This window comes from Juglans microcarpa x Juglans regia, chromosome 8S (assembly GCF_004785595.1).
Source record: "Juglans microcarpa x Juglans regia isolate MS1-56 chromosome 8S, Jm3101_v1.0, whole genome shotgun sequence".
NCBI lineage: Eukaryota > Viridiplantae > Streptophyta > Magnoliopsida > Fagales > Juglandaceae > Juglans > Juglans microcarpa x Juglans regia.
Genome location: NC_054609.1, coordinates 443,497 through 469,312, shown reverse-complemented (window position 1 = coordinate 469,312; position 25,816 = coordinate 443,497). Strand labels below are relative to the sequence as shown.

Genomic DNA, 25,816 nt, shown 5'->3' with positions numbered 1-25,816 from the left:
ATGATCTAGACCATGTCACAGCCTGATCGATCGTCGGAACAATATTCTCATCATGTGCTGTAATTACGTTCAGGACTAGGCCGTACGTTGATCTCACAATTTGAAGAGGTAATTTGTGCTTTAGAAGTGCATGTCCCATGCATATGCTACATGATTGTTATACATAACATGATATTGCTTGTTAATTATCATATAATATATCATCCGAATTTTATTCTCTTTTTTTGGTACTAATTCATTTTTTTGTGTGAAAACATTTGACACCATTAATTCAGCCTTTTCCGACATAGTAGCATGCAAGCTGCTGCAACACTCCCAATAAACTTCATTAATTATTTTGCTATTAAGATTGCTGTCAATGTCTCTTTTAGCAACCAAAAAGCAGGAAGAAAGAGTACTCGTGCTTTCTGTCTACATGAGTTCTCCTTGTCTGTAGATCTCTATATCGATCACTCTCACTTTTGGTTTGGATAAAGAGAGAGAGATCAGAAAAAGATCTAGCAAATAATTGTGGGTAGAAGAGATCAAATGAACATATATAGAAGATCATGATCAGATTAATAAGCTAGCGGAGCTCTCGGTAATCGAGCGTGTGTTTCAGTTGGTACGCTATTCGATGCATTGTTTGCCCCAACGCTACGCCCTCCTTTGCCACTTCCATGTCTTCCACATTCAAATGCGGCAAAGCTCAGCATCTCAATTTCCTTAATGCGATCGCTTCACCTGCATTAATCGATCTCTTTCAATTCATAATCCCCATATTCATCATCATGTAAATTAAGCATTCTTCTCTTCTATATATTCTTATTTTTGTGTATAATTAATGCTCTTAATTTTCAAGTATGCACTCACATTAATATTAAAGCATATAATAGGGCATTAATTAATATTAATATTCCTATACTTTCTAATTAAAACGAGAAACGTACCCTCTTTATTTTGGTTTTCTTGCCCACGACGTACACATGCCTGACCAAGACCCACGTTAATGCAATCTTTCTTTTATTTATTGCCTTTATCGGCCCCACATATTTGCTTTCTCCACCAAAATCCAAAGCCTCTTTCTCTCTCTCTGCGGCCCTACGCCCCCGCAGTATGCCTTTATCTAGGGCAAATGCCCAAGGCAAAGGTGTGAACAGTAAAATCTGTGACTTACTGTAAGTCTGTAGCCCTTGTCTGCATATATATCTGCCCTAGCTTCTGCAATCACTGAATTCACTTGGACCACTTTGTGTGGATTCTTCTGATCTATTTCTTATATATATATATATATATATATATATATATATTAGAAAATAGTGGGATCAAGAATGACACTATTGTTGTAAAATGTGCTTTGTATCTCTCTTAGCCCTAGAATTTGACCGGTATTTATAGGAGATCGATCTTGATCCATGAACTGCCACTTCAAGCATTTAATGCTCATAACCTAGTTAGCTTTCACCATAGTACTGTTTGTCTTGATCCTACTCCCCTGGCCACCTTCTTTCTCTAAACAACATATAATAAACGGTCATTAATTACCAAAGTTTCATCGTAAGCAAAGCCTACAGTGAAGTATATTACTAAAAAGAAGAAAACAGAGAGCAGAATATTGTTCTGAACAAGAAGGAAGCGATCGAGTTTTTGTCCCTCTGAAAGATTTCATGATGAGATCCTCTGGTTTATTAATTAATTTATAGAACGAAAACGAAAAGATTAGAATCTCGATAGCTCAAAGAAGCAAGAAGCTGATCATGAATGCATGTAAAGTACTCACATATAATCCGACAGCACAAGACTAAAAAAATGCGCCTACTACTCCCTTCCAGTACTATATCTCATGAGCTTGTCCAATGGATCTTCTCCTCCAACGCGTCTGAATCCATTAATTACACCATCGATCGATCGCATTCCCTCCCCCATGGGCCATTGTACGTAGGAGCTGAAGTTAGAAATTCCCTGAGCTGCAATTATCATATGAGCTCATGATTTACTCCGAAGAAGAAAAATTAGATGAGAAGTACTTGTCCAGGCCAACCACAATATAATACTATTGATGATCGCAAGTCTTACTGTACAGTAATAGTTTCTATATAGCCAGAAGCATGTTTCTATCGAAACCCTCAACTGCTCAACATAAGATCAAATTATACCCGGCCGCATTTGTTTATTTATTGACTTTCTCCTTTTCTCGTCCCCTACCAAATCCCTTATTCAAGCTACTCTCTCTCTCTCTCTCTCTCTCTCTCAAATCATCACATCACCGATTCACCATGCATTCTCCCACCTTTACCTACACACCGTCAAGCGAGAGTGCAGTTTGGGAGGCTGATGAAAATTCCATTTTTCTTTCTCTTGGCCCTCCTGGCCCACATAACCGCAAGAACCCGTTCTATATTCCCTATTCAAACCACCATGTGCCTCACCAAATTCCTTCCAGCGTTGGGGGTACTGCATCAGTAGCCCTTCACGTTGGTCCTCCATCAGGACCCAGTTCTAGCAACCCTGATGAAATCGCTGAAGGCCAATACTGGATTCCTTCTCCCGCGCAAATCCTTGCCGGCCCAACACAGTTCTCATGCACTGTCTGCAACAAAAAATTCAACAGATACAACAACATGCAGGTTAAATAAGAACACTAGAGTTGTGATCATTGGATGTTTACACATATAATTTGTCATGTATATTAATGTTTTCATTTTTCACTTTCGCGTATGGTGTTACTCTTGTGTTTGAAGTACGTTTATATAGTACGTACGTACTTATTTACATTCTTCTTCCTGCATCTTAATTTATACTTTGGTTATGTCAAATTGTGTTTTTTTTATATATATATACAGATGCATATGTGGGCGCATGGATCACAATACCGCAAGGGCCCAGAATCTTTGAGAGGGTCGAAACCCACTTCTTCCATTCTGAAACTGCCATGCTATTGTTGTGCTGAGGGTTGCAAGAACAATATAGAGCATCCAAGGTCAAAGCCATTGAAAGATTTCAGGACACTTCAGACTCATTACAAGCGAATGCACGGAGTCAAACCGTACTGGTGCCAAAAATGTGGGAAAGCATTTGCGGTCCGAGGGGATTGGAAGACTCACGAGAAGAATTGTGGGAAGCTCTGGTTTTGTATTTGTGGTTCTAATTTCAAACACAAGAGGTCACTTAAAGACCATGTTAAGGCATTTGGGGATGGCCATGCTCCGCACTCTACGCGGGAGCTATGCGAGGTTGAAGAAGAAGAAGAAGACGACGATGACCACGGTACTGAAAATGAAAACAGAGGTCATGGATCTGTTTTCTTTAAGTAATAAACTTGGAGTTTAAGCTTAACTTAGGTAAGATTAAGGTTTGGTAATTAGTGACTGTATGCATGTTTTGTGTGAGAGAGTGAGAGAGGAAGAGGATGAAGACAAACGGCATACTGAAACCCAAGGTTCTAGGCATTAAATATGTTGTAATGTCGAGAGAGAGAGAGAGAGAGAGAGAGTTTTTGTTTCTGAAGGCTCAGTGACTGTGAGCTTACTAACACTTTGATCAGCCCTACTGTCAGTGACTGAGGGTAACGAGGGACCACGGAAAGATTACTGCTTTTGGCTGCCACTTAAAGTTCTTGAGGGCTTGTCTTTTTTCTTTCTTTCCGTACCAACCACAGACAGATTAGAGGAAAAAAGAAAAGGCACAGACAGATACAACCAAACGTTTTTTAGACGCCCGTTTCTTTGCTTTAACCCTAATACTACAAGAAATGCAGGCCTGTCAGCCTTCACTCTATGTACATCATGTCCCTTTGTTTTGGCTTTATATTACTGATCCTTACTTTATGGTGGTTCTCTCTTCTGTTTTAGGGAAAAAGAATCCATGTCGTCTGGCCTTTCACGTCTAGTATGCATGCATGAATCATGTGTATGCAGATAATCAACAGTGGAGCTATATATATACTTTTAAAGATAGGTCAGTCTTCTTTTAAAGGAAGGTTTTTAATTTAATCAGAAAAATGAGTAGTGAATTATTCACATATATATATACTAATTTATTCCCTTCGGTCAAGAGATCCACATGCATTAGAAGACCTATGCTCTGCCAAGTCGATCTTTGTATTTTCTATGCCTCAGTACGTACGGATCCCTCTTCAGCAAAATTTATTAATTAATTGCCACTACTTACTCGATCGATTGTCATCCAAATTTTAATGGTGCGCGCTTGCAATAATTGTAGTAATTGTATGTATCATTGACATGAATCATCAATATCCCCTCTAATTGATTAAACAAATTGACACACACACACATGCATGTACACGTACGTGCGCATGCATTGAGTTGATGGCCGGCCGGGGGAGTGTATGCAGTACTTGATATTCGACGTTGTAAATGCATGTCTTGGGATGTGGCTGCATGTCTCGATGTATACGATCAAAGCTATCAAGTTTTGTTCTTTTGAAGGCCAGATAGAATATTAATGAACCGGAACAATTTTAATTGGTAGGAAATTTAAGAATATTTTATCAATTAATGCATGCCAGATAAAGACGTACGTTGCTATACATACGTACATATATATATCTATATATAAACTAGTTGCAATGTAAATGTCGAGAGGACGTACTCTCGATCGGCATTGAAGAATCAGAATCTGATGTGATGGTCGATGTAATATGTATGTCAATACATTTATCTACTGCCATAATTTACTAACTAATGTGTTTTATTGTTATGTAAATAAATGGATCTGATATGGCACAATCTAGACCCTTGAAGCAATTAAGGCTGAGTTGCTTGAATCATGTGGAAGATCCGTGACTGCATCTGAGGAGTAAATTGCTGAGCCGCTGGATTGCTCCACGTGTCTGCATTTGTTGTACCATATATATTAGTTGCTACGCATTGTAAACCCTAATCAATTCTCATTTTTGTATATTACGGCAGTTTTGAGAGAGGGTAGATTAGAAGGGGGCGATTCTTGAGATTTTCTCTTAGAGAAGAAATCTGTACGATTTTTGGTAAAATGAGAGAGAGATTTGTAACTCTAAAAAGTACTGAGGCTTCTTTGTGAAATATTGTTCATCAATAAAGATCTCTAAGACCATTTCTGCAGTGGATGTAGACCATTAGGGTCGAACCACATATATCGGTGTGTTCTTTTCTTTATTTTCTTTTACAGTTTATATTTCCTTTATTCCCTTTGATAATTGTTTATGTTCTTGATTGATTTGTGCTTCATATTGTTCTATACTGTTCGATATTTGTAATCTAGTCATATCATGTAATACTGTTGGTTTTCTGGTTGTGGTTGGTATCAAATTGTGATCCTTGTGGTTCTTGAGTTTCTGTTTGGGTGAAATACTGAAGTTTTATAACAAGAAAATAGAAAGATTTTATCACAAGAAGTATTGAAAGTTTTGTTTTATAACAAGAAAACAAAATCGTTTTATAACGGTCGAGATGTTCTTGGAGCTCCTAATTCTGGCCGAGCTGTCTCGCGCGGTGCATGGGCGGTGCGTACGTAGTTGAGAATATCAATCTACAAGGACATGTTGTTAATGTGTTTGTTGGGAAAAAAAAAAAATCGTGTAAATCCCAATATATAGCTTTTGGATTTGGGAAGAAGTAGAAGACCGTATAGACTTGCATGCGGAGTTTCAGAAAAAGAGGTTTTCTTGAGATTTAGATGTTGTGCATGGATCGAGACCGGCCATTACATAATGTTGGTAACTTGGTGGTGGTGGAGCGTAATAATTAATTAGACGAATGGAGATTTAAGGAGGGGGGAGAGAGCCACGCAAGGAACGATACGCAGTACTACTCCTTTAATCTTGCTGGATCTTATTTTATGATATATGATATTTTAATCTATCTTTAATTTAATCACAAAGAGATTCTATAAAATCAAATCCACAAATTATTAATATGGCTTCATATTATACTTTAGATTTACTATACGATAAAAGTAGTTCTATAATCTAAAATACCATATCGATCCACGTGGCCATGCATGCTAGCTAGTTTGTAATTTTTTTTTTTTTTTTGGGATATTCGTGTAGTTAAAACATTTCTCATATAATGTTAGTCGATTATGCTACTCTGCCGCCCATGCTGTTGAGTGTAACTGCTAGGCATTCTGCCTTTTTTTTTTTTTTTTAACAATATTCTTTAAACATTTAAAAAAATACAATAATTTATTATAGTAACTTTTTTTAAAACATTTTAAAAATAAATTAAAAAAATAAAATACACCGATCAAACCTAGAGGGCAAAGTAGCATTTTTCTATATAATATATATATATATATATATATACATTTTATACCAAAATACTCTTTAGTCATCAAATATCTTATTTCTGTAACAAGTAAAAACAAAATAAAATTTATTTAGTAAAATCTTAAGTACGTCCAAATATACCACAAGTTCATACGTATTTTGTTGCAATAGAATGATCATAACTCGGCAAGACGGCAACAAGCGTTCCAATGGGTAGTGTGAGGGAGTAAAAACAATGAAAAATGCTAGACTGAACTGCCTGGGAGAATCGTGGGGTAATTGCGTCCCACGTGGCATTAATATCAAAACGGTTTGTTCTCATTTCTAGCCCTGGTCTTCGTCTCACCGTCCTCTTCCCATTTCAACTTTCAAACAAAAGTTTTCAATGTTATCCCTCTCCCTCTCCTTCGTATAGTTTTTCATCTTTTTTTTTTCCCTCTCCCTCTTCATCTCCATTTTCCCTCTTTACCTCTGTTTTTATGAACCCGTCAACCTCCCTCTCCGATTTCAAGAACAACACTCGTCTTCTTCCTCTCCATCTATACAGTTTGTAACCTTGAGCTGGAGAACTTTTGAAAATTTTAAGAAAACTCTGAAGGCAACAAAAAATAAAGAAATTGTGGAAATAAATTTGAAAGAAACCTGTTAAACATGAAATCTAAAAAGTGAGTTTGTCTTTGTTGGAGGAGAAATCGTCCTCTTCCTCTTCCTCTTTTCTATTTTTATTTTTTTCCCCTTTTATAATATGTGCTTTGATGAGAGAGTAGAATTTGAGGAAAATATAGCGAAGAAAAAATGCGAAGTTCAATCCGTGGCCGATGTTCTTCAAGAGAGAATGGAATCAGAACTAGCCTTTCATGGTGGGGTTCACCATTATTAGAGCCATCGTCACCAAGTTCTCTCTTGGTCTCACTGAGTAACGATTCTTGTTAATTGGTATGTGGCCTCTCCTTCATCCATCAAATGAACTTTGCATCCTAGGATCCGTAAAAGGACCTCTTGTCTGAGATTTCTGGGTTTTGGGTCTTGTTGAGCAGTTTCAAAGAATGAAGTTTGCATGGGAACGGGGGTTTTGGAGCTACTGTTGTGGTTGCTTTCTTTGGCTTGAAGGTAAATGTATTTGTCACAAAAAGAAATCAGGAAGATAATACACGAAAAGAGAGAATGGTTCCATGATTTTTTATTTCTTTTGTATTTTTTGATTTTCATAAGCTGTGCCACACCCGCCAATTACATCCCGTTTGCACTATGACGGTTGTCCATAGAAAAACTCAAAAACAATAAAGCCCAATACATGGTCTAACCACCAAGCCACATTATGAGTAGGGACAAGAGATATGAGTGGGGGACATGACAGACAGGTGGTAGGCTTCAAAGCAATAACATGAGTGGTGTGAGTGGGAAGGGAAGGCTTCCTGACACACGAAATGACGTGCACGTGCAAATAGATATATATAAAAAGGCCTTCAACCAGATGGCCAATAGAGGATCTTTTTCTTCGGTTCTTCTTCTCTTCTCTTCGACTTCTCCTTCAACCTCGGGATAGAGAGTTCAGAAGGTCTTTTCTCCAGTAAAGTTATATTCTGAAACCACCTTTGTACGTAAGGAATGAGAGACTATGAGAGACTATAAATAAGAATATTATAGTGGATTTCTCCTCCCCAAATGCCCATGGATGTAGGCATTATGTCGAACCACGTAAACCTATGTATTCATCTCTTTTATTTCTCTACACTTATGTTTTCCATTCACCGTTATGGACGTACGTATTGCCATCATATAGCCATCATACAGCCACACCGGAACACCGTCGGAGGCTCCAAACAACACCGAACGAGGCCCAAGTCACTCCAATGGGCCGGGAATGACTCTTTCTCCCCTTCCGACCTGTTGAGCGATTTTTACAACATCAACAAGGGCATCGTTTTTGGGATCTGATTTCTTTTTTTCGTCGGAGGTGGGACAAGGACAATTTCTCAGCACACTGGATAAATCATCGGACGAACGGATAACGCCCTCCCAGATGAGTATTCTCAATTTTCTTAACTTTTACATTTAAGAAAAATGGGTGGGTAGCAGGTGAGAAAGATTTTTTGTGAAGAAATATGAAATCTTTCTCGCTCAGGCGAGGGACTTATTGAACTCCTCGCCCCTGCATCCGAATCACTTTATACCATAAAAACACACTTCCCAGACACTAGCGGGCAAACACTGTGCACTTAAGTGCATAGTAGCACACAAGCGCTACCCCCCCCCCCCAACGTGTATAGTACTTGGAAGGGCACTGTGCATAACTTCCGCCCCTCGCCACTATGAGGGATTGACTAAACTCCTCTCCAGGGGAGTCGCGTGGGAAGCCTCACGCGCGGTAAGGGACATGAAGCCCGGCCCCACCATGGCACTGCTGGCCCCCAGCAACCACGAAGGGGGGTCTCCTGCTCTGTCTACCTCCCATAAGGTGGTCTTCGACCACCCTAGCCGGCTAGCCACGACTGCCGGCCCCGTGGTGCTCCAACGTGCGTTTAGGTTCACGGCACTGTTGTGAGCTCCGTGGACTTGATGACAGTTACCACTTGACCGCCAGGCTTTTGAGGGATGAGGCTCACGACAGACACACCCCACACTTCTCGAGAAATCCATGCTCGGGACAGACCCTCACTTTGCTCAGGAGCCACCTGCTCGGGAGTCACCATCGCAGCCCCTCGGCTCGGGACTCTTTTGCTTGGGAGCCACCTGCTCAGGAGTCACCATCGTAGCCCCTTGGCTCGAGATTCATCCACACAGGAACAATTACACTCGGGAGCCACCATAAGAAATTACTCCACTTGGGAGGCACCTGCTTGGGAGCCACCTTCTCGGGAGTCACCATCGCAGGCCCTCAACTTAGTACTCTTATGCTCGAGAGCCACTTGCTTGGGAGTCACCATTGCAGCCCCTCAGCTCGAGACTCTTATGCTTGGGACTCTTCTGCTGGGGAACCACCTGAATGGGAGCCACCTGCTCGGGAGTCGCCATCGCGGCCCCTCAGCTTGGGACTCATCCACTCGAGAACAACTACACTTGGGAGCCATCATCTCCAATTCCTCCCATCTCCTTGCTCGGATGTCACCCACTCGGAAGCCTCCTTCCCAGCTCGGGAACCTGCTACATGATTGAACCAGCTTGATATCTCCAGCCTACCAGCTCGGCACGTCTCTTGCACAGGATTTGCTAAGCAAGAAAAATATAGTTAGGAAAAATCATTGTCCTACTTGAAAAAGCAGTTGATCCGCTCAAGACTTATCTGTTTGGCACAAGACCCATAGCTTTGGATTCACCTGCTCAGACCCCCCAGCACGGAGCTCACCTATGTGCGTGAAAATCACAACCATCAACAGACAACTTTTTAGTCAAAGCAAAAAGATTGACCACATAAACTAAAAACTTCCTGGTATTGTCTCTTAAAATTTGTGTGAATTTATTTCTACTAACGAAATTACTTCTTATAGTGCAGAAACACCGGTCATGTGGCCCCATGCTCTGGCGAAGCAATTTGGCACGGACAAGACCCCCCGTCCAACAAAGTTGAGTCTCTACACTCAAGAAGATGGATCCCTTGACTTGTTGAGGGGCAAGGCCAAGTCCCAGGACTTGCCGCCGACCCCCAGGACTTGCTGCCGACCCCCAGTCCAACAAATCCGAATCTCTACACTCGCAAGAAGACGAGTCCCTTGACTCATTGCGAGATAAGGCCAAGTCCTAGGACTTGCCGCCGACCCTCCGTCCAACAAAGCCGAGTCTCTACACTCGCAAGAAGACGGGTCTCTTGACTCGCTACGGGGTAAGGCCAAGTCCCAAGACTTGCTGCCGACCCCCCTTCCAACAAAGTCGAGTCTTTACAAGCGCAAGAAGACGGGTCTCTTGACTCGCTGTAGGGTAAGGCCAAGTCTTAAAACTTGCTGCCGACCCCCCATCCAACAAAGTCAAGTCCTTACACTCGCAAGAAGACAGATTCCTTAACTCGCTGCGGGGTAAGGCCCCAAGTCTCTGGACTTGCCGCCAACCCCTCGCCCAACAAAGCCGAGTCTCTATACTCGTAAGAAGACGGGTCTCTTGACTAGCGCCGAGTGTTACGCTCAAGCTATAACCACTGCTAGTGGTTACCTTCGAGAACTATTCTATGGAGTTAACGGGCCTCCTAGCTCCACAACCGCCATGCACAGTTTACCTTCGAGAACAAGCCGACAAGCTCGACAACAGCCTAATGTGGACCCAGGGGTTGACGGGCCCTTTGACCACTTTGCGTGGGTTATTTCACACAAACTCTTACATTAATGACAAAACAAAGGTATCAAATGAACATACACTTTACAAATAACAACAAACATCCGAGCTCCGCGCTCGCACCCTACGCGGTCGAGCCAGCCTCCCGCCTCATCTGAGCTCTGTGCTGGCAACTTACGCCGTCGAGCCAGCCTCTTGCCTCATCCGAGCTTCGCTTTCGCACTCTTTGCAGTCGAGTCCATCTCCTGCCTTAGACGAGCCACGCACTTGCACTCTACGCGGTCGAGCCCATCTCCCGCCTCAACCGAGCCTCACACTCGCACTCTACGCGGTCGGGTCCATCTTCCGCCTTAGACAAGCCACGCTCTCGCACTCTACGCGGTCAAGTTCATCTCTCGCCTCAGTCGAGCTTCGCACTCGCACTCTACGTGGTCGAACCCATCTCCCGCCTCAACCAAGACTCACACTCACACTCTACGCGGTCGGGTCCATCTTCCACCTTAGACAAGCCACGCTCTCGCACTCTACGCGGTCAAGTTCATCTCTCGCCTCAGTCGAGCTCCACACTGGCACTCTACTTAATCAAGCCCATCTCCCGCCTCAGCCGAGTCACAGGCTGCCTACTCGCACTCTATGTAATCGAGCCCATATCTCAAACCTGAGTTCGAAAATATTTATTGTTTGTGCTAGAGGAACAAAAGAACGGGGACCGGCCTCAGGATTTTACTTCCCTACGCATCCGGGCGGACCAAGTCGGCTACATTTTTACCTCTAAAGATTCTCAAGGTCCTTAATTGCCCTTAAGAATTGTTGGGTACTGCGAGGGGGTAAAAACAATAAAGTCCAATACAGGGTCCAGCCACTAGGCCACATTATGAGTGGGGGACAAGAGCCTTCCTGACACACGTAATGACAGACACGTGCAAATAGATATATAAAAAGGCCTTCAACCAGATGACCAAGAGAGGATCTTCTTCTTCGGTTCTTCTTCTCTTCTCTTCGACTTCCCCTTCAATCTCGGGACAAGGAGTTCAAGTGAAGGCATTTTCTCCAGTAAAGTTATATTCTAAAGCTACCATTGTTTAGTGAGGAATGAGAGACTGTAGACAATAATATTATAGTAGATTTCTCTTTCCCGAACGCCCGTAGATGTAAGCATTATGCCGAATCACGTAAATCTATGTGTTCATCTTTTTTATTTTTCTGCACTTATGTTTTCCATTCACTACTATAGACGTACGCATTGCCACTATACAGTCGCACCAGAATACTGTCAGGGGCTCCAAACAACACCAAACGAGGCCCAAGTTGCTCCATTGGATCAGAAATGACTCTTTCTCTCATTCTGACTTGTTAAGCGGTTTTTACAGCATCAACAAGTATGGCCAGCCGGTTGGTGACAACTCCTCCCAATATAAAGACTTCTTAACGACACTAATTGCTACCTATGGAATTTGACAATTTAAAAAGGATGTCAACATAGCACAACGTACAGTAGTCACCATTAAAATCAATAACTATGTTTTTTTTTTGCTATATTCTTTTAATACCAGGTTGAAATTATTGTGGCAGTAAAACTCGGGAGTGTAAGTTTTGCAAAACTCGTGCATTTATTCATTTTAGAGAACAAAAATTATCACCAAACTGTTGGTCATACACACTACAAGAAAAGTGAGTATTTGTGATGGATTATTTACGATAATAATGATTATTTATTATAAAAATAAACTTATTTTAATAAAAAAAATAATATTTTTGTAAAAAATAACTTATAGATAGCTAGCTATACAACATGGCATTGCCATATCATGATAAACTGCATCTTTCGCACGCTTTCCATTTCCTTGCCTCAGTACTAGGTAATCGAAGTTATGATTGGTATGCAACACTATACAACTGTTGATGATTTTTCCTGTAAATGAAGCAAATCGCAGAGGACCCACCTTACCTGGATTGTGTTATCACATTTTGTCTGGTTTGGATGGTGGCCGGAAATACCAAAGTAAACCTATTTCTGGTGCAGGCATATTTTCATGAATTTTATTATGTAGGAATAAGTTTAGGTATCAATCTGTATGTTAATGTTGTTATTTTTATATTCTAAATTTAAATCAGTACTATTTTTAATAAAATTTATTTTTTTATTAATCATATTGAAAGAATGAGCGTATTAATTCGCTTAATCACTTATAATTAAATTTTTTTTTTTTTTCATTCCCGCATTGAACTACCGGATGATTAGTCTACATCACTACATATAGAGGAGAAACTTCTAAAGTCGGTGGAAACTACTGAAGTTCAACAAGCTCGTTAATCAAGAATCACATGTACCAGATGTTGTGGAATGCAGGGAATTACTTGAGGTAAGAATATTGTGAGCAGTAATAGGATGATTTATAAATAATAACGAGATAATTTGAAATAAAATATTTATTAAATTTTGAAAAAGAGGAGAAAAAAAATTTAATAAAAAATATTATAAAGTTATAATATTGTTATAATATAATTTTTTAATATAATTTATTTTGTAATTTAAAAAAATTAAATTATTTTTTTATTTTTTATTTGAAAAGTAAGAAAAGTTGTATTGATTAATTTCAAAATTTTATTTGTTTTCATAATTCCTTTCAACTTATTTCATCTCATCTAATCATTACAATTTTTTTAAATTTTTATATAAAATAAAATAAATAATTTAACTTTTTTAAATTTTAAAACAAAAATAAGAATATTTTATTCATCTTTTAACTTTAATCTTAATTCATCTCATTTTATTTTTTCTGTGAAAATAAATGAGATCTAAAATGATTAGTTTGAAAGTGTGTATATTTAAATGATATTTAAGAATGAGATGAGAAATATTTCCAAACATTCCACAAAAAAGTTCTCCAAAGCATATGCCACCCCCCACGTTGCTACGTACTGGAGAGTGGGAAGAATGAAAAATGTAGAAAAAACAAAAGAAAACTATCTACAGTCGAGACTGTACGTACAACAGTCGGGACTGTGGTAAACAAAACAGTTCACATGTTGAATTCACGTCTAGGAGTACTCCCCTTATAAATTGTACATTATGCTGCACCCTCTCATCGGCCAAAGCTGTGAACATCACAGTAATGACAGTGATAATGAAAGGTGCCACCAGCAGTCTTCAAAAGGTAACCTTTAATAAAATTCAAGACGACAATGATACGTATCGGTATACTCACTCTCGGTATACTCACTCTCTGGGAGATCGTACCAAGGACATTCAAGGTTCTACTCCTCATAATAACTAGATAACTAGGAGCATGCTGTGAGTGAAACAAATTTATATTGATCAAAGAATATTTTTTCCCATTTTTTCTAATTAGTGATCACCTATTCAGGAAGTTTCAGGCATATATAAGAACTCTATGGGCATATATAAGAAAATTCACCATTCCTAGTGCATGTCAACACTTCCGCTGACATGACATCCATTAATTTTACGGTAGAACTCTATGGGCAAAATGAATGAAAGTTGATTCATCCTCAGCTGTATATTTGATTTAAGTTCGTAGATAGAGGAGCACATTGATGCAGAACCAAAAAAATCAGAAGATATAGAATGCCGTTTCAATATGTTGTTAAAATTTCTGCACCAGTTTTGGTAATCAAAATGGAATGCTCAAACTGTGCAGCAGGGCTACCATCAGCTGTTACAGTTGTCCAGTTGTCTGGCCATGTTATGCAGTCGATGCTTCCCAGTGTAAGAATTGGCTCTGCAGTAAATTAAAAGAGATTGAAAACATTAACACAAGTATTCGTAGATCAAAATTCAAGCTCCAGGAAAAAAAATACGTCTGCCTTTTGTCAGCAATCAACATAAACTGACATGACAAACATTGAAGTTTTCTGGCACCATCATTTCCAACTAGCTAGACTACTATGTTTATTGTAGTCACCTAAGTAACACAGGGACATAGTCAAAGCAAGAAGAAGCATTTCCATAGCAATATAGTCAACTATAAGTTTGAAAACCAAGGAGTGACAGTGTTTTCTTGTGTATTGCCAAGATATGGGCCGCAGGAGGATTGATTACCCAAGATAAATCTATTTTATATTTTCAACATGCCATGACAAGTGACATATAAGTCCACAGAAAGATGAACTCGAAAAGTTGAAATGATAAATTGGAATGGTGGTCCCTGGCAAAGGGCTAAGCAGTTCTTTGGTTCATCGAAGTCTCATGGATACTGGTTTCCGTACAGATTTAACACAAGGTTTAAAGATGTTATCTTCTCTTTCTTTTCAGGTGGAAGAGAGGCCAACCACCTTCAAATATAGTTTTAAATTGCCCTTGTATATCTCTGCATGATTTAAGCTATCAATACAGGTACTCGATGGAACTAGTGTTCAAGATTTTTTTGTTTCTTTCCCCGGTTCCTAGAATGTAATTAGGTGTTTCTTTTGTATCCTCCCCACTAGAATGTAATTAGGTGTTTTCTTTTGTACACTACCATTGTACTTGGGCAAAGCCTATTTCATTCTCATTAATAAAGTTATTATTGCCTATAAAAAAATTAATAATACAGTTCCAGTCTAAATAGGCAACACATAAAATCAAAATGCCACCTCAATTTACAGGCACAGGATAATGCACTCACCAATTGTAAATGTCTGACCTTCAACCATGTGACCAGGCTGGTCATTGCCTGCAAAACAATAAAAGTTCGTCTCAAATAGTACTTATACCATATGAGAATATGAATTATGATTCAACAGTATCCCCGCACCCCAACACACTCACATAGACCAAAAAAGAAAAAGAAGAAACAAAGAAAGCCAAAAATAGAAACACAATTTTTCTGGACCACAGCTCATTGCAAATATTTGGCCAAGCAAAATTTGGATTAAGTTGCAATCCTTCCATAATTGGTTTTTCTTTTATCAAGCTTTCGCACATATCAAACACAGAAAAACTCTATGTACAGTCACTTTTGCGAACTCCTTGCAAACTCCACTAATATGATTGGCTGCATCACTTTTTTTTAATATAAGATAACTGCTTTGGCTAATCACATCAATGGAGTGCGCAATGAGTACGCAAAAGCAACTGTATGTAGAAGAACTCACCAACACAACATCAAGAGTAGTCAACAAATTAATACCTAAACTCAGAAGCAATGCCTTATCACCATATCATAGGCAAATCAATATACATGTGTGCGGTAACTTCATTGACATTTGAACCATTTAGCTATTTTAACAACAAATAATGTGGCAGGACAAAATTTCAGATACAAATTATATACCTACAAATTGGAATACAACATGTTTGATCCATTGTGTTTCAAAACTTGGTTCAGTTTCCAAATTCCAACACTTCAGCACTTCCTGGTTTGATTGTTTCTAAGCCAATAAGGAAATAAGGTAAGCAAAACACCCAAACCAATAGGTCACTTACGGTGATGATATATAAGAGGTTCAGAGTGAAATATGCTTCCCACACCATGCCCAACAAAACGCTCCACCACACCATATCCGTATTTTTCAGCATGCTCGCTGAGATAATCATGCAAAATACTTGTTACAAACAATCTCCAAATTTAAGTGAAATCAGGCTTTGTTACATAGCATGGAACAAAGAGCATATATGATCAGCTAAAGCAAATTATACAATAAGCAACTGTATTTAACAGAATTCACAAGGAAGCCAATTGTAACGATAATACCAAAGACAACCAATGAATTCTGTCTATTACCGTTGTTCTTTGAGCATTTCCATCACTTACCAGAGAGAATAAAATATTCATTCATCCAATGTCATATTCAAATTCTTATGCAAGTACCGGCAAGTTTAGCAAAAATGAAGAAGATGAATAGTCTTTGGCACTTAGCCCTAATATTCTATAACCACACCATAATAGACCAAGATCTACCCAACCCTTAGGGGTTGGCTCAAGTGATAAAGGCCTTGGTCTTGTTGGTATGCTCCCTCCAAGTTCCAACGTTTGAATCCTACTGGGTGCAAACAATCTCTAGGGGCCATCGGATTGGAGGATTTTTTTCCCTTGAATTACCAGAGGTGCACTTGTAGGAAACTCATTGTCGAGGAACTGTGCACCCCTGGGATTAGTTGAGATGTTGTTCCCGGACATCCGGTGCCAATAAAAGAAAGGTAGACCAAGATCTACCCAAATACTTGAAATTATAGTTTTGCCTTAGAAAGTTCTCCAATAGATGATGCAAACAAAGATTGTTGTAAAGCTTAAGGGTGACAATTATATAAGGCCATCGCCAAATTTGGACTTTGGGGCAAAGTATTTGTTTTGTCCTTGTCCTTCGATTACATACAACTAACTCATTAGCTCTTTTGAAAGTCTCACTTTGTGCACTCTAGATGACTGGTCAAAACCCCCGTGCCTCTCTCTTTGGTGGGAATTGAATTCATGACTTAAAATATACATGCTACAATCAATTGAAAAGGATAGAGCACAAAAGTACTCCAATATGTTCACGGCACATTGAATAGGCTATCTCGCTATGAACATGGATCTATTCCTAATAGCATCGGACATTATGATTGGTGTCTGTAAATCTACCTATAAAAAAAAGGTCGGTGTCTGTAGATTGACATATTCTACCTTCTTTAGATTGGACGCATAATCATTTGACTATTTATCTTCTTCTCTACTAGCAGAAAATATATGTATGTTCTTTTCTGATCCTAGCATAACATTAGAACCAGAAGCAATACCTAATCCTCTTTCCAATCTTCTTAAAACTAGCACCATCTTTGCAAACAGCAATACCTCTCTCCAAGCACTCTTCGGTAACCTGCCACATCATACATAGATTGAACATCTGTAGAGAGGCAGTGCTATGATAATTTGTTCGTTAAAAGGGACACAGTTTTGTCAGAAAATATTGACAAAGAATTACGATTCCAGCTTTAAACAACTGGTATGAGCATGTCGACTATTTGAATATGAATGATTCCAATTTGCAGTGTATAACTAAAAATTTACCTTCACAAGGTGTTTCATTGCATCACTAACATCCCCACAAAGAAATGTTTTTGATGTGTCTCCATGATATCCCTAACAACAAAAAGACAGGCCATACAGAGAAAGAAATCAGCTTCTGTTTTTTTTTTATTAACGATGGAATTGGATAACATAGATCATCTACAGCACGAAACTGCAGAACCTTTTCATTAACCCAACTTCTAATATTTTATTCATGTATCTGGGCATGTGTATTTGTGCACTATTGTGAAAGAAATTTTGGAAATCCAAGGGAACAATAAATAATATTTGCCTACATTATTCTCGGAATATACAAATGCAGAGGGAAGAGTGAAGCTTCTAAATTTATATAGTGGTGGATCCTAGAGTATAATAATTTTCCTATTGGTTATGATACTGTCTCCCCCACCCCCCGCGGCGCGAATTAGCAAAGGGATGGGAAAAAGATTACAAGATGCAGAAACTATGGTCTAGACTCAATGCATTTATCCAAGGTGGGTCCTTGGTGCCATGCATGTGTAGCTCCATTAGATAATATATAATATATATGGTAACAATGAAGCTTCAGAGAATGATCATTGTAAAAACTTCATTCAGTACAGTACACGCACTTCATATACATCTAGCATATGGATAACATAGATGGAACATGAGTGAAAAAAAACTTGATAATCAAGATGCAGGATACAGAGATGGTCAAATCAACACTCGAGCATTTGCAATTAGGTTATTTAATTAAGACGGCAATCAGTTACACAATATGCAGACAAGAAAATATCACAAATTAGTATATTAAGTAGAAGCGTACATTTAGGTAAACCGTCACGTCGATGTTTATAATGTCGCCATCCTGAACAGGAGATTATTAGTGATGAATGAAATGCGTCTGTGTAACCATCAATTGGCAATCATAGCAGACCCAACCTGTAACTGGCGAGAATCAGGTATTCCATGGCACATGCACTCATTAACTGATGTGCATACACTCTTTGGAAATCCTCCATAGCCAAGAGGTGAGGGATAAGCACCGGCATCAATAATCATTTGATGTACCGCTTTGTCAATTTCATTTGTTGTCACTGATGGCTGTTATGATGCAAAAAAGATGTCAACCAAACAGAACTCGTCATGTTGAAAAGTTTAAAGATACAAATGGAAAGAAACATAGCTATATTTGAACACATGAGATTAAGAAATTAAATCTATAAATGTATGTAGTTAACAATGAGCATGTGTTCCATCATCGCCACTAATAGAGAAAGGCAGATGAATTTTCAAAACCTATTCCACTCTCAACGAAAAGGTGCAAGAAAAGGATAGATTTATGTAATCACCAAATAAAATTGCATCCCCATGAATATGAAACGTCCTGGGTCCTGATCATAACAAAAAGGATCCTATGCAGTAGGCATTTCATCCAGCAAAAAATGCACCTGACAAATTTAGAATAGCTACCGTCTCAATGTATGTAATTAGAACCAGGACATTTTCTGACAAATTACAACTCTATAATGAAGTTCACTGAATTTTTCCGGAAGGCAACACCAGATATTAAATCTACAGATGACAACTATTAAAAATTACTCACCAAAGAGTTGTGAATATGAAGTTCTCACAAAGATATAGAGGAAAAATCTAGTGAATTAGTATTCATTACGTTATCAAAGCTTAAACCAGATACAAACGGTCAAGATATTGGTACAACAAGTTCGAAAGTGCTTTGTGAGCCTTTCTTGAAGTGTGTGAATGGTCATAAAAAAAGGGTATTTTGGTTCGATAAATTAGAAACAGCAGTCATGGGCAACTCCAACAAAATTATGAATATTATAGATCCTATTACTGAAAGAATAGGGCAAAGAAATTCAAATTTAAGAAAACAGTGCATACCCTAACCAATTTTCCTGCATTGTCTAAGACGCGAGCAGCAAGCTCACATGCAGCTCTCATGCGAACAATGCCTTCAGAGTCGTGAGATTGATATTCACTTGAAATTTCTGGTAACAAATTTGAACCTGCATAAGGAGGCTTTGGAATGTGATCAGGCACGAGAAGACGCGGTGATACCTTTCCCCGTCTCAATGGTGGTCTTCTTGTAACTTTTTTCACACTTTTAAGCTCACGTTCTCTACAAATGAACAAAGAATATATCAAGAACATAAAGCTTAATTCCAATAATTAAGCTTCTATCCCACAAATCTCATTCAACTCAGAGAGAAACACGCGTTAGTGAATACATAATAACTAAATAGAAGTAAATAAAGCCCGCAAAGAACAAAAGGATTGACAACATTGCCACTACATTAACGTGGACTAGTTTTAATCTATTCAGTGAACACCATCAATCCTACAATAACGCTACGTAAGGGTGCATCTCCAGGAAGGGTCTCAATGCTCCTTCAAATTCATGTACCTTTTGATTCTCATGGCCTCCTGCAAACCCGAGAACTTTTTCGAAAAAACAACCAGCTGCTTTCGAGAATGAAATTGCTTTCCTGAGTTGAACAAGCATATAGCAAAAAATTAATGACTGGAATTAAAAATATCAAATTTATCTTAGGGAAAGATAAGTAACTATGTGGAAAAAAAAAAAAAAAAAAAAACCCTTTTGCTTCATTTGGGTGCTCAAAGAATTTATTCTTTTAGGAAAAAAGACTAAAACTTCAACTCCCACATATCTTATTGATGAAAAAAAAAACAGAGCCATTGGCTATAAGACCAAATTAAAATTTTTCTTAGCGACCGCAAAGAAGATAATGATAAATAAGTTGGTGTCACAGAGCAAACAAAGGCAGAAAAGTAGAGTGAAAATGAGAAAAGAGGAGGAGGAGCAGACCAGGAAAGGCAGAGCCTGAGAAGGTGAGTGGGGCTCCCATAAAAAGCGTTGACTTTGATGAAGATGATAAAGCTTCGCCATGAAAGCGTGCCGATAGCTGCAGAGACGGACTGTGTGCAAGCCGAGCAGCGGATGCCAATGCCATTTTCCACTCGCAAGCAGTTGCACGCACACACACCCCCGATAACGTACAGAAATATGGGGTGGGCCGTTTTGAAAAATGAATAGTTATATCAATATGGGCTGGGCTTAGAAACATGGGCTGGAAATTGAAAATCTTGAAAAGAATCTATGGTTTTACCAAAAATATCAAGGATAAAAAAAAAAAAAAAAAAAAAAAAAAAAAAGGAGAAAGTCTCACTTATCATCAGATTCCAAGGAGGAAGACAATTTTTTCTGAACAATATATCTTGATAGAGCAGATGGACCAACTCATACGTTGAATATATATTTTTAATTAATAATATATTCTATTCTTTTTAAAAACGATTATACAGTATTTACGCATTTCACGATTGTATATAGAATTATTCATATATATATTTATACCTTGAATCTTGCTGTATATAAATTGTCACGTGTGATTGTTGTAGATTATAAAAGAGTACTGATCATTATAATAAAAAAAATCTTGAGGATATGTTTATAAAATAACATTTAAAAATTAGTTGTATCTTTATTATTTTTTTCTAGAGAAAATTTGTTTTTCTTTTCAAACATTCTTTGAGAAATTACGAAATCTATGACAGGCTTGCTAGCGTTTGCAAGACTTGCAGTCATATTTGAGATGAAAATATTGCATGATTTGACTAAACGGATCGGAGGAGTACTTATATATAACGACGTTGTGTTGATTTCTGAATATATATTTTTTTCATGAATATTATATAAATGGAGTTTATGATACTATTAATTATTTTTATGATCAATAAATTTAAATAAATAAATAAAGGCAGTCGACATGGCACGCGTGAATGTATTTTCTTGACTAATTTGATGGATGGATGCCAATGCCAGAACACTACATGAGTACGTACAGATAGATGTTGCACTCAAAAAACATGAGGAAATAGATGGGAAGCTGCAGAATCAATCTGTGGAAGCATCGCAGGAAACTGATCCATCCATCCTGGTACGTACTATATTTCAACTTGATCTATCTCTTCCTTCGGATCTATGTGGAAGTTACGAAGAAGATGCATGAAATCTACTACGTACCCTGTCTCTCAACCCATTTATAATTACCAACAAAACAAAACTGCTAAATTCCTAGTCATCATCATCTGCCTTGATCTTGTCAAACAATTAAACATAATATCTCGTTTGTTTTTACAGATAAAATAAATTAAATTAAAAATTTAAAATTAAATAAAATATTAATTAAATATATCTTTTTATTTGTAATTTGAAAAAATTAAATTATTTATTTTATTTTATATAAAAATTTAAAAAAAATTATAATTATTATATGAGATGAGAATATTAGTTATAAAAACAAACAACATATTAATAATATCGTAGTGTCTAGAGATGACAATTCTTGATTTGACTATATTAATTATTGTTGTCAATATTAATTAATAATTACTTAAATAGTTTTGGCATTTTTCAATAGTAGCAATTAGCAGTAGTTTATTAATATCACAGGCCAATAGCGTAGAGATGGGAAGATATTCTTGCACTATATATATATATATATATATATATAGTGCAATATATAGATGTAGATAACCATATTCAACTAATCAGAATATTCAAAACATCATCTTGTGTGATTTCTGTTAATGTAATCCATTAAATATGTATTTGGATATCTAAAATCACATACTATCAAGAATATCATTAAAAAAAAAAAAAAGTCTTGATTTCCCCTTCCCGCGACTTCAATATGAGAAGTGCTATAGTCATAAAAAGTTTTCATAAAATCAAACTTATAAAATGACATCGTTATATGTAATTCGTTAGAAATATTATACAATAAAAATAATTTTATAAAAAATATATCACAATATATATATATATATCACGTAAATTTATAAATTTATTTTTATGTATTAAATCACACCTTTATATTTCTTTTTACTGTATATGTTTACCTGTTGCCAGCAGTACTCAATTGGGCAAATCTTAAGAGCCAAGATCAGAGATTCATTCGAAATTATCCCCAGATCTGGAGGCTGCAGCTAGCAAGCACCTGTTGTCACCACTGTCCTATACTTAATTCCACTGTACATTTTATACATAGGATCGTACACTTTATTTAAGGAACCAAAAGTGTTTGAGCATGTCATGAAAGCCAAAGTGGTGACTCTTTATTAATATACAGATGACTTTCACCCACTCTTTTTTTTTTTTTTTCCCTTGCATTTATATATTACTTTCCAGCCCAATAGCCATTAGCCAACCTCTTTTTGAGAGCAAAGGTTCCTTCCACATCTGTTACCCTGATCTCTTTCCTCTCATGAAGAGCACCATTTGTCAACACAGAGATAGTTTGGGAAAGCAACAATGCCACCAATCACAAACTACAAAAAAGCTAATGAGGATTAACATGATCGGGTAGTCCAATCCAAAACCATGAACACAACACAAGTTGACAGTTAATTATAATCCATTCTCTTGTTGCATCTAATTTCAGCTTTCTTCGGCCTTTTGTTTTGTAATGTACAATTCACCTTTAACAAGCAACTTCGAACATGCAACTTGGGCAACTACACCTCACTCCCCTTCCTTGCACCATTCGCAAAATGCTAGAACTCCAAAGGGGGAAAAGAAGAGGACAAAAACAAAGTAAATGTTACAAAGCTCCAAGCATCCTTTGTTTCTTGCTACATTCCAATGCCAAGAGATCCCTCTCTCTCGTTCTCTTCCCATGGTAGCCCCCAATAATAGTACTCTCTACGACCCCAACCACAGGTACTTGCAGAATGTTGACACCAAATAGCCTCACCATCTGAACCGGCTGAACCGGGAAAACCGGGTTTGATAACCCAACTACTACACCTGCCCCGCTCCCTGTCCTCCCCTTCCAATCAATGTAAAGCTGCTTATCCGGTCCGGTCGAGCGTTGAAAGCTAACAATGTCACCAGCCTTGAGGTTCTTATCCTTTACGAATCGGCTCCAACCCTTTGTGAGCACGTAGCTTTGGCTACTATTCCAATATGAGTACCGGAACCTCCACACTTTGCCTCCAACATCCTCAAAATTCAGAAGCACCCCTTTGGTAGTGCTTCCCGTATGTAAGGGGAAGTGCTTTTCGGCATGTTGCTTCGGTATCACAAGCCGGTTCAGCTTGCCGACATCGCTAGGAGTAACAGCTTTCTCGAAAAGCTGCTCACGCGCTTTGAAAGCCCGGCCTGAACCGAAAGGATTACAGAGGAAGCCCTCAGCTTTGGACCTATTTCCGCCATTGCCGTCCAAGCCAAGGTTACGCTTGCTTTGCTCCAGTTCATCATTGTACGTGTGCTTCCTGAGCATGTCCACGATCTCGGCCTTGGAATGGGAGTTCAAGAACGCGGTCTCGATGTCATGATCCTGATCTTCGGTCGTCGACGCAGAAGCCAAGGATTTGAAGTTCGTCACGGCATCACGGCCACGGAAGCGTTGGGCCGCGATGTCATAGGCCTTGGCGGCCTCGTCTTCTTCGTTGAAAGTGCCCAACCACACTCGCTGGTGCTTCTCGTAAATCTGGGCACCCCAGCGGCCGTTGGGCTGGGGGACAACTCCTTTATATTTCGAAGACGGGAGCTTTCCTCGAGACTCGGCTTCGATGCCGCTTTCAGAATCTAAGATGGTGCTGGTAGTGCCGCTTCCCACCCGGCATAGACTCTCAGGGGACTTGGTAGCCAGGGAAGGCGAAAGAGTTGTAGGGGAAATAGAGATAGAGTACTCTGTGCTGGTACTTGAGCTGATCTCATCTATGCAACTTCCTTCCATCTGAGTTTCTTTTTTTCCTTTCGATCAAGAAGATCAAGGAGATAGTTAGCTAGCTGAGGAAAGCAGGTGTATTTGACTAATATGATATGATACAAGAAAAGGAAGAAAAGAGTTAAAAGAGAGAAAGAGAGTGTTATGAAAGAGGGGGTCGTTTGAGGGTAGAATATATATAGGAAGTTTGAGGAAGTGACGAGTGAATAATATTATAATTAGAAATATTTATGTTCGTTGTTTTGTTTGATAATTTTGTGGGTTGTAATTAGAAAAGTTAGGGGGGGTGGGGGAGGTGTTGGAGATATGGGGATGTGGGTGTGGTGGGTCAACCCAAAGACAAATGGTAAGGAACTAGGAAGGAAGATTCATGGAGTTTGTATGAGGGAGATCTAGAGAGAGAGAGAGAGAGAGCATGTTGGGGGGTCAGCAGAAGCAGCAAAGCTCAGGGGGGATGAACTCGAACAAAAACACGGTCCATACTCATGTGAACCCCATCAACTTGCTAAAGTGGGACCCACTTTACATACACTGCCCACAACCCACACATACTATGACCCTAAACGCCCACTCTTCTCTCCCCTCTCTCTCTACTCTCTTTGACGATTTCTTTGATCTATAGTTTCTCTGTCTTAAATAAATGGATATATATATCTTATCTGATGCTGCTGCTGCTGCTGCTGCTACATCAAAACCTGCTCATTTATTTGTTGGGTGGCTTAGATGAATTAAAATGTAGATAAACATTAGTACAGATAGATAGATAGATAGATAGAGGTGTTGTTGGAGGGTACGTACTTCCAATATATAGGATGAATGGGTTGTGGGGCTAAACTTTTAACTACAAGCTGGGGGAAGAGGATGGATGGATGGATGGATGGCCAAAAAAAGCATTAAAGACAAATGCTCATCCAACAAGAATTTCCCCTCCATAAGTCTTACCTGGCTTGCTTTTATTCGTCCAGCTCCCTTTGATCTTTTCCCTTGTCTTGTTTTACCCGTTCATTCATTGTCATGACTCATTTCCAACATGAATTACCATTACAACCTGCATGCATGTGGGATTATTTTTCAGATTTTGTTGTTCATCAATCATTCCTCATGGGTTCGGGCTATATCCATCGATGATCAGCTCATCTGATCATTGCATGTGAAAAGCCTATGCTTTGCTTTGCTCATTTTTCATGCACGAACATCATCTACAACACATCTTCACTATCCACATGACCTTTGATCTGATTCAAGATGGATCAGCCAAAAACATTGCAAAAGTCAAACGATTATAGAGGCTGGTTTCATCAAATTGCTTGCGATCGAGTACATGTCCAATTTGTCTTCCCCTTTGTTAAAGCAATTATAAATTTGAAATAAGTTTATAATCGATGAAAATCATTTTAATTTCTTATTCAAATAGACAATATTACATTTCATGGGTTTAGCTCATTTTCACACGAAATTACTCGCTGCATATATTATAATAAAGTAATACTATAATCGAATAAACAACTCAAATTCTATTTAAAAAAGAGTGATATTTGCGCACAAATATAATTTCA

The 25,816-nt window shown here is 38.5% G+C and overlaps 3 protein-coding genes across 3 annotated transcripts; 1 reads left to right on the top strand and 2 right to left on the bottom strand.

Moving 5' to 3' along the window:
• The first annotated feature begins 1,883 nt into the window (after positions 1–1,883).
• Positions 1,884–3,461, top strand: LOC121244689 (zinc finger protein WIP6-like). Its single transcript, XM_041142862.1, has 2 exons — positions 1,884–2,606; positions 2,823–3,461. The coding sequence occupies exons 1-2, from the start codon at positions 2,088–2,090 to the stop codon at positions 3,291–3,293; spliced, it is 990 nt and encodes a 329-aa protein (XP_040998796.1). The 5' UTR covers positions 1,884–2,087; the 3' UTR covers positions 3,294–3,461.
• Positions 3,462–13,992: 10,531 nt separating this feature from the next.
• On the bottom strand, positions 13,993–20,527 carry LOC121244892 (methionine aminopeptidase 1B, chloroplastic). Its single transcript, XM_041143129.1, has 10 exons — positions 20,333–20,527; positions 19,910–19,991; positions 19,387–19,624; positions 18,424–18,585; positions 18,308–18,349; positions 17,500–17,571; positions 17,229–17,308; positions 15,936–16,033; positions 15,136–15,183; positions 13,993–14,250 (listed from the first exon to the last, which is right to left on the bottom strand). Exons 1-10 carry the CDS (start codon positions 20,475–20,477, stop codon positions 14,105–14,107), a joined length of 1,113 nt encoding a protein of 370 aa, XP_040999063.1. The 5' UTR covers positions 20,478–20,527; the 3' UTR covers positions 13,993–14,104.
• A 2,398-nt stretch (positions 20,528–22,925) lies between these two features.
• Positions 22,926–24,432, bottom strand: LOC121244854 (AP2/ERF and B3 domain-containing transcription repressor RAV2-like). Its single transcript, XM_041143076.1, has one exon. The coding sequence runs from the start codon at positions 24,267–24,269 to the stop codon at positions 23,130–23,132; it is 1,140 nt and encodes a 379-aa protein (XP_040999010.1). The 5' UTR covers positions 24,270–24,432; the 3' UTR covers positions 22,926–23,129.
• Positions 24,433–25,816: the final 1,384 nt, after the last annotated feature.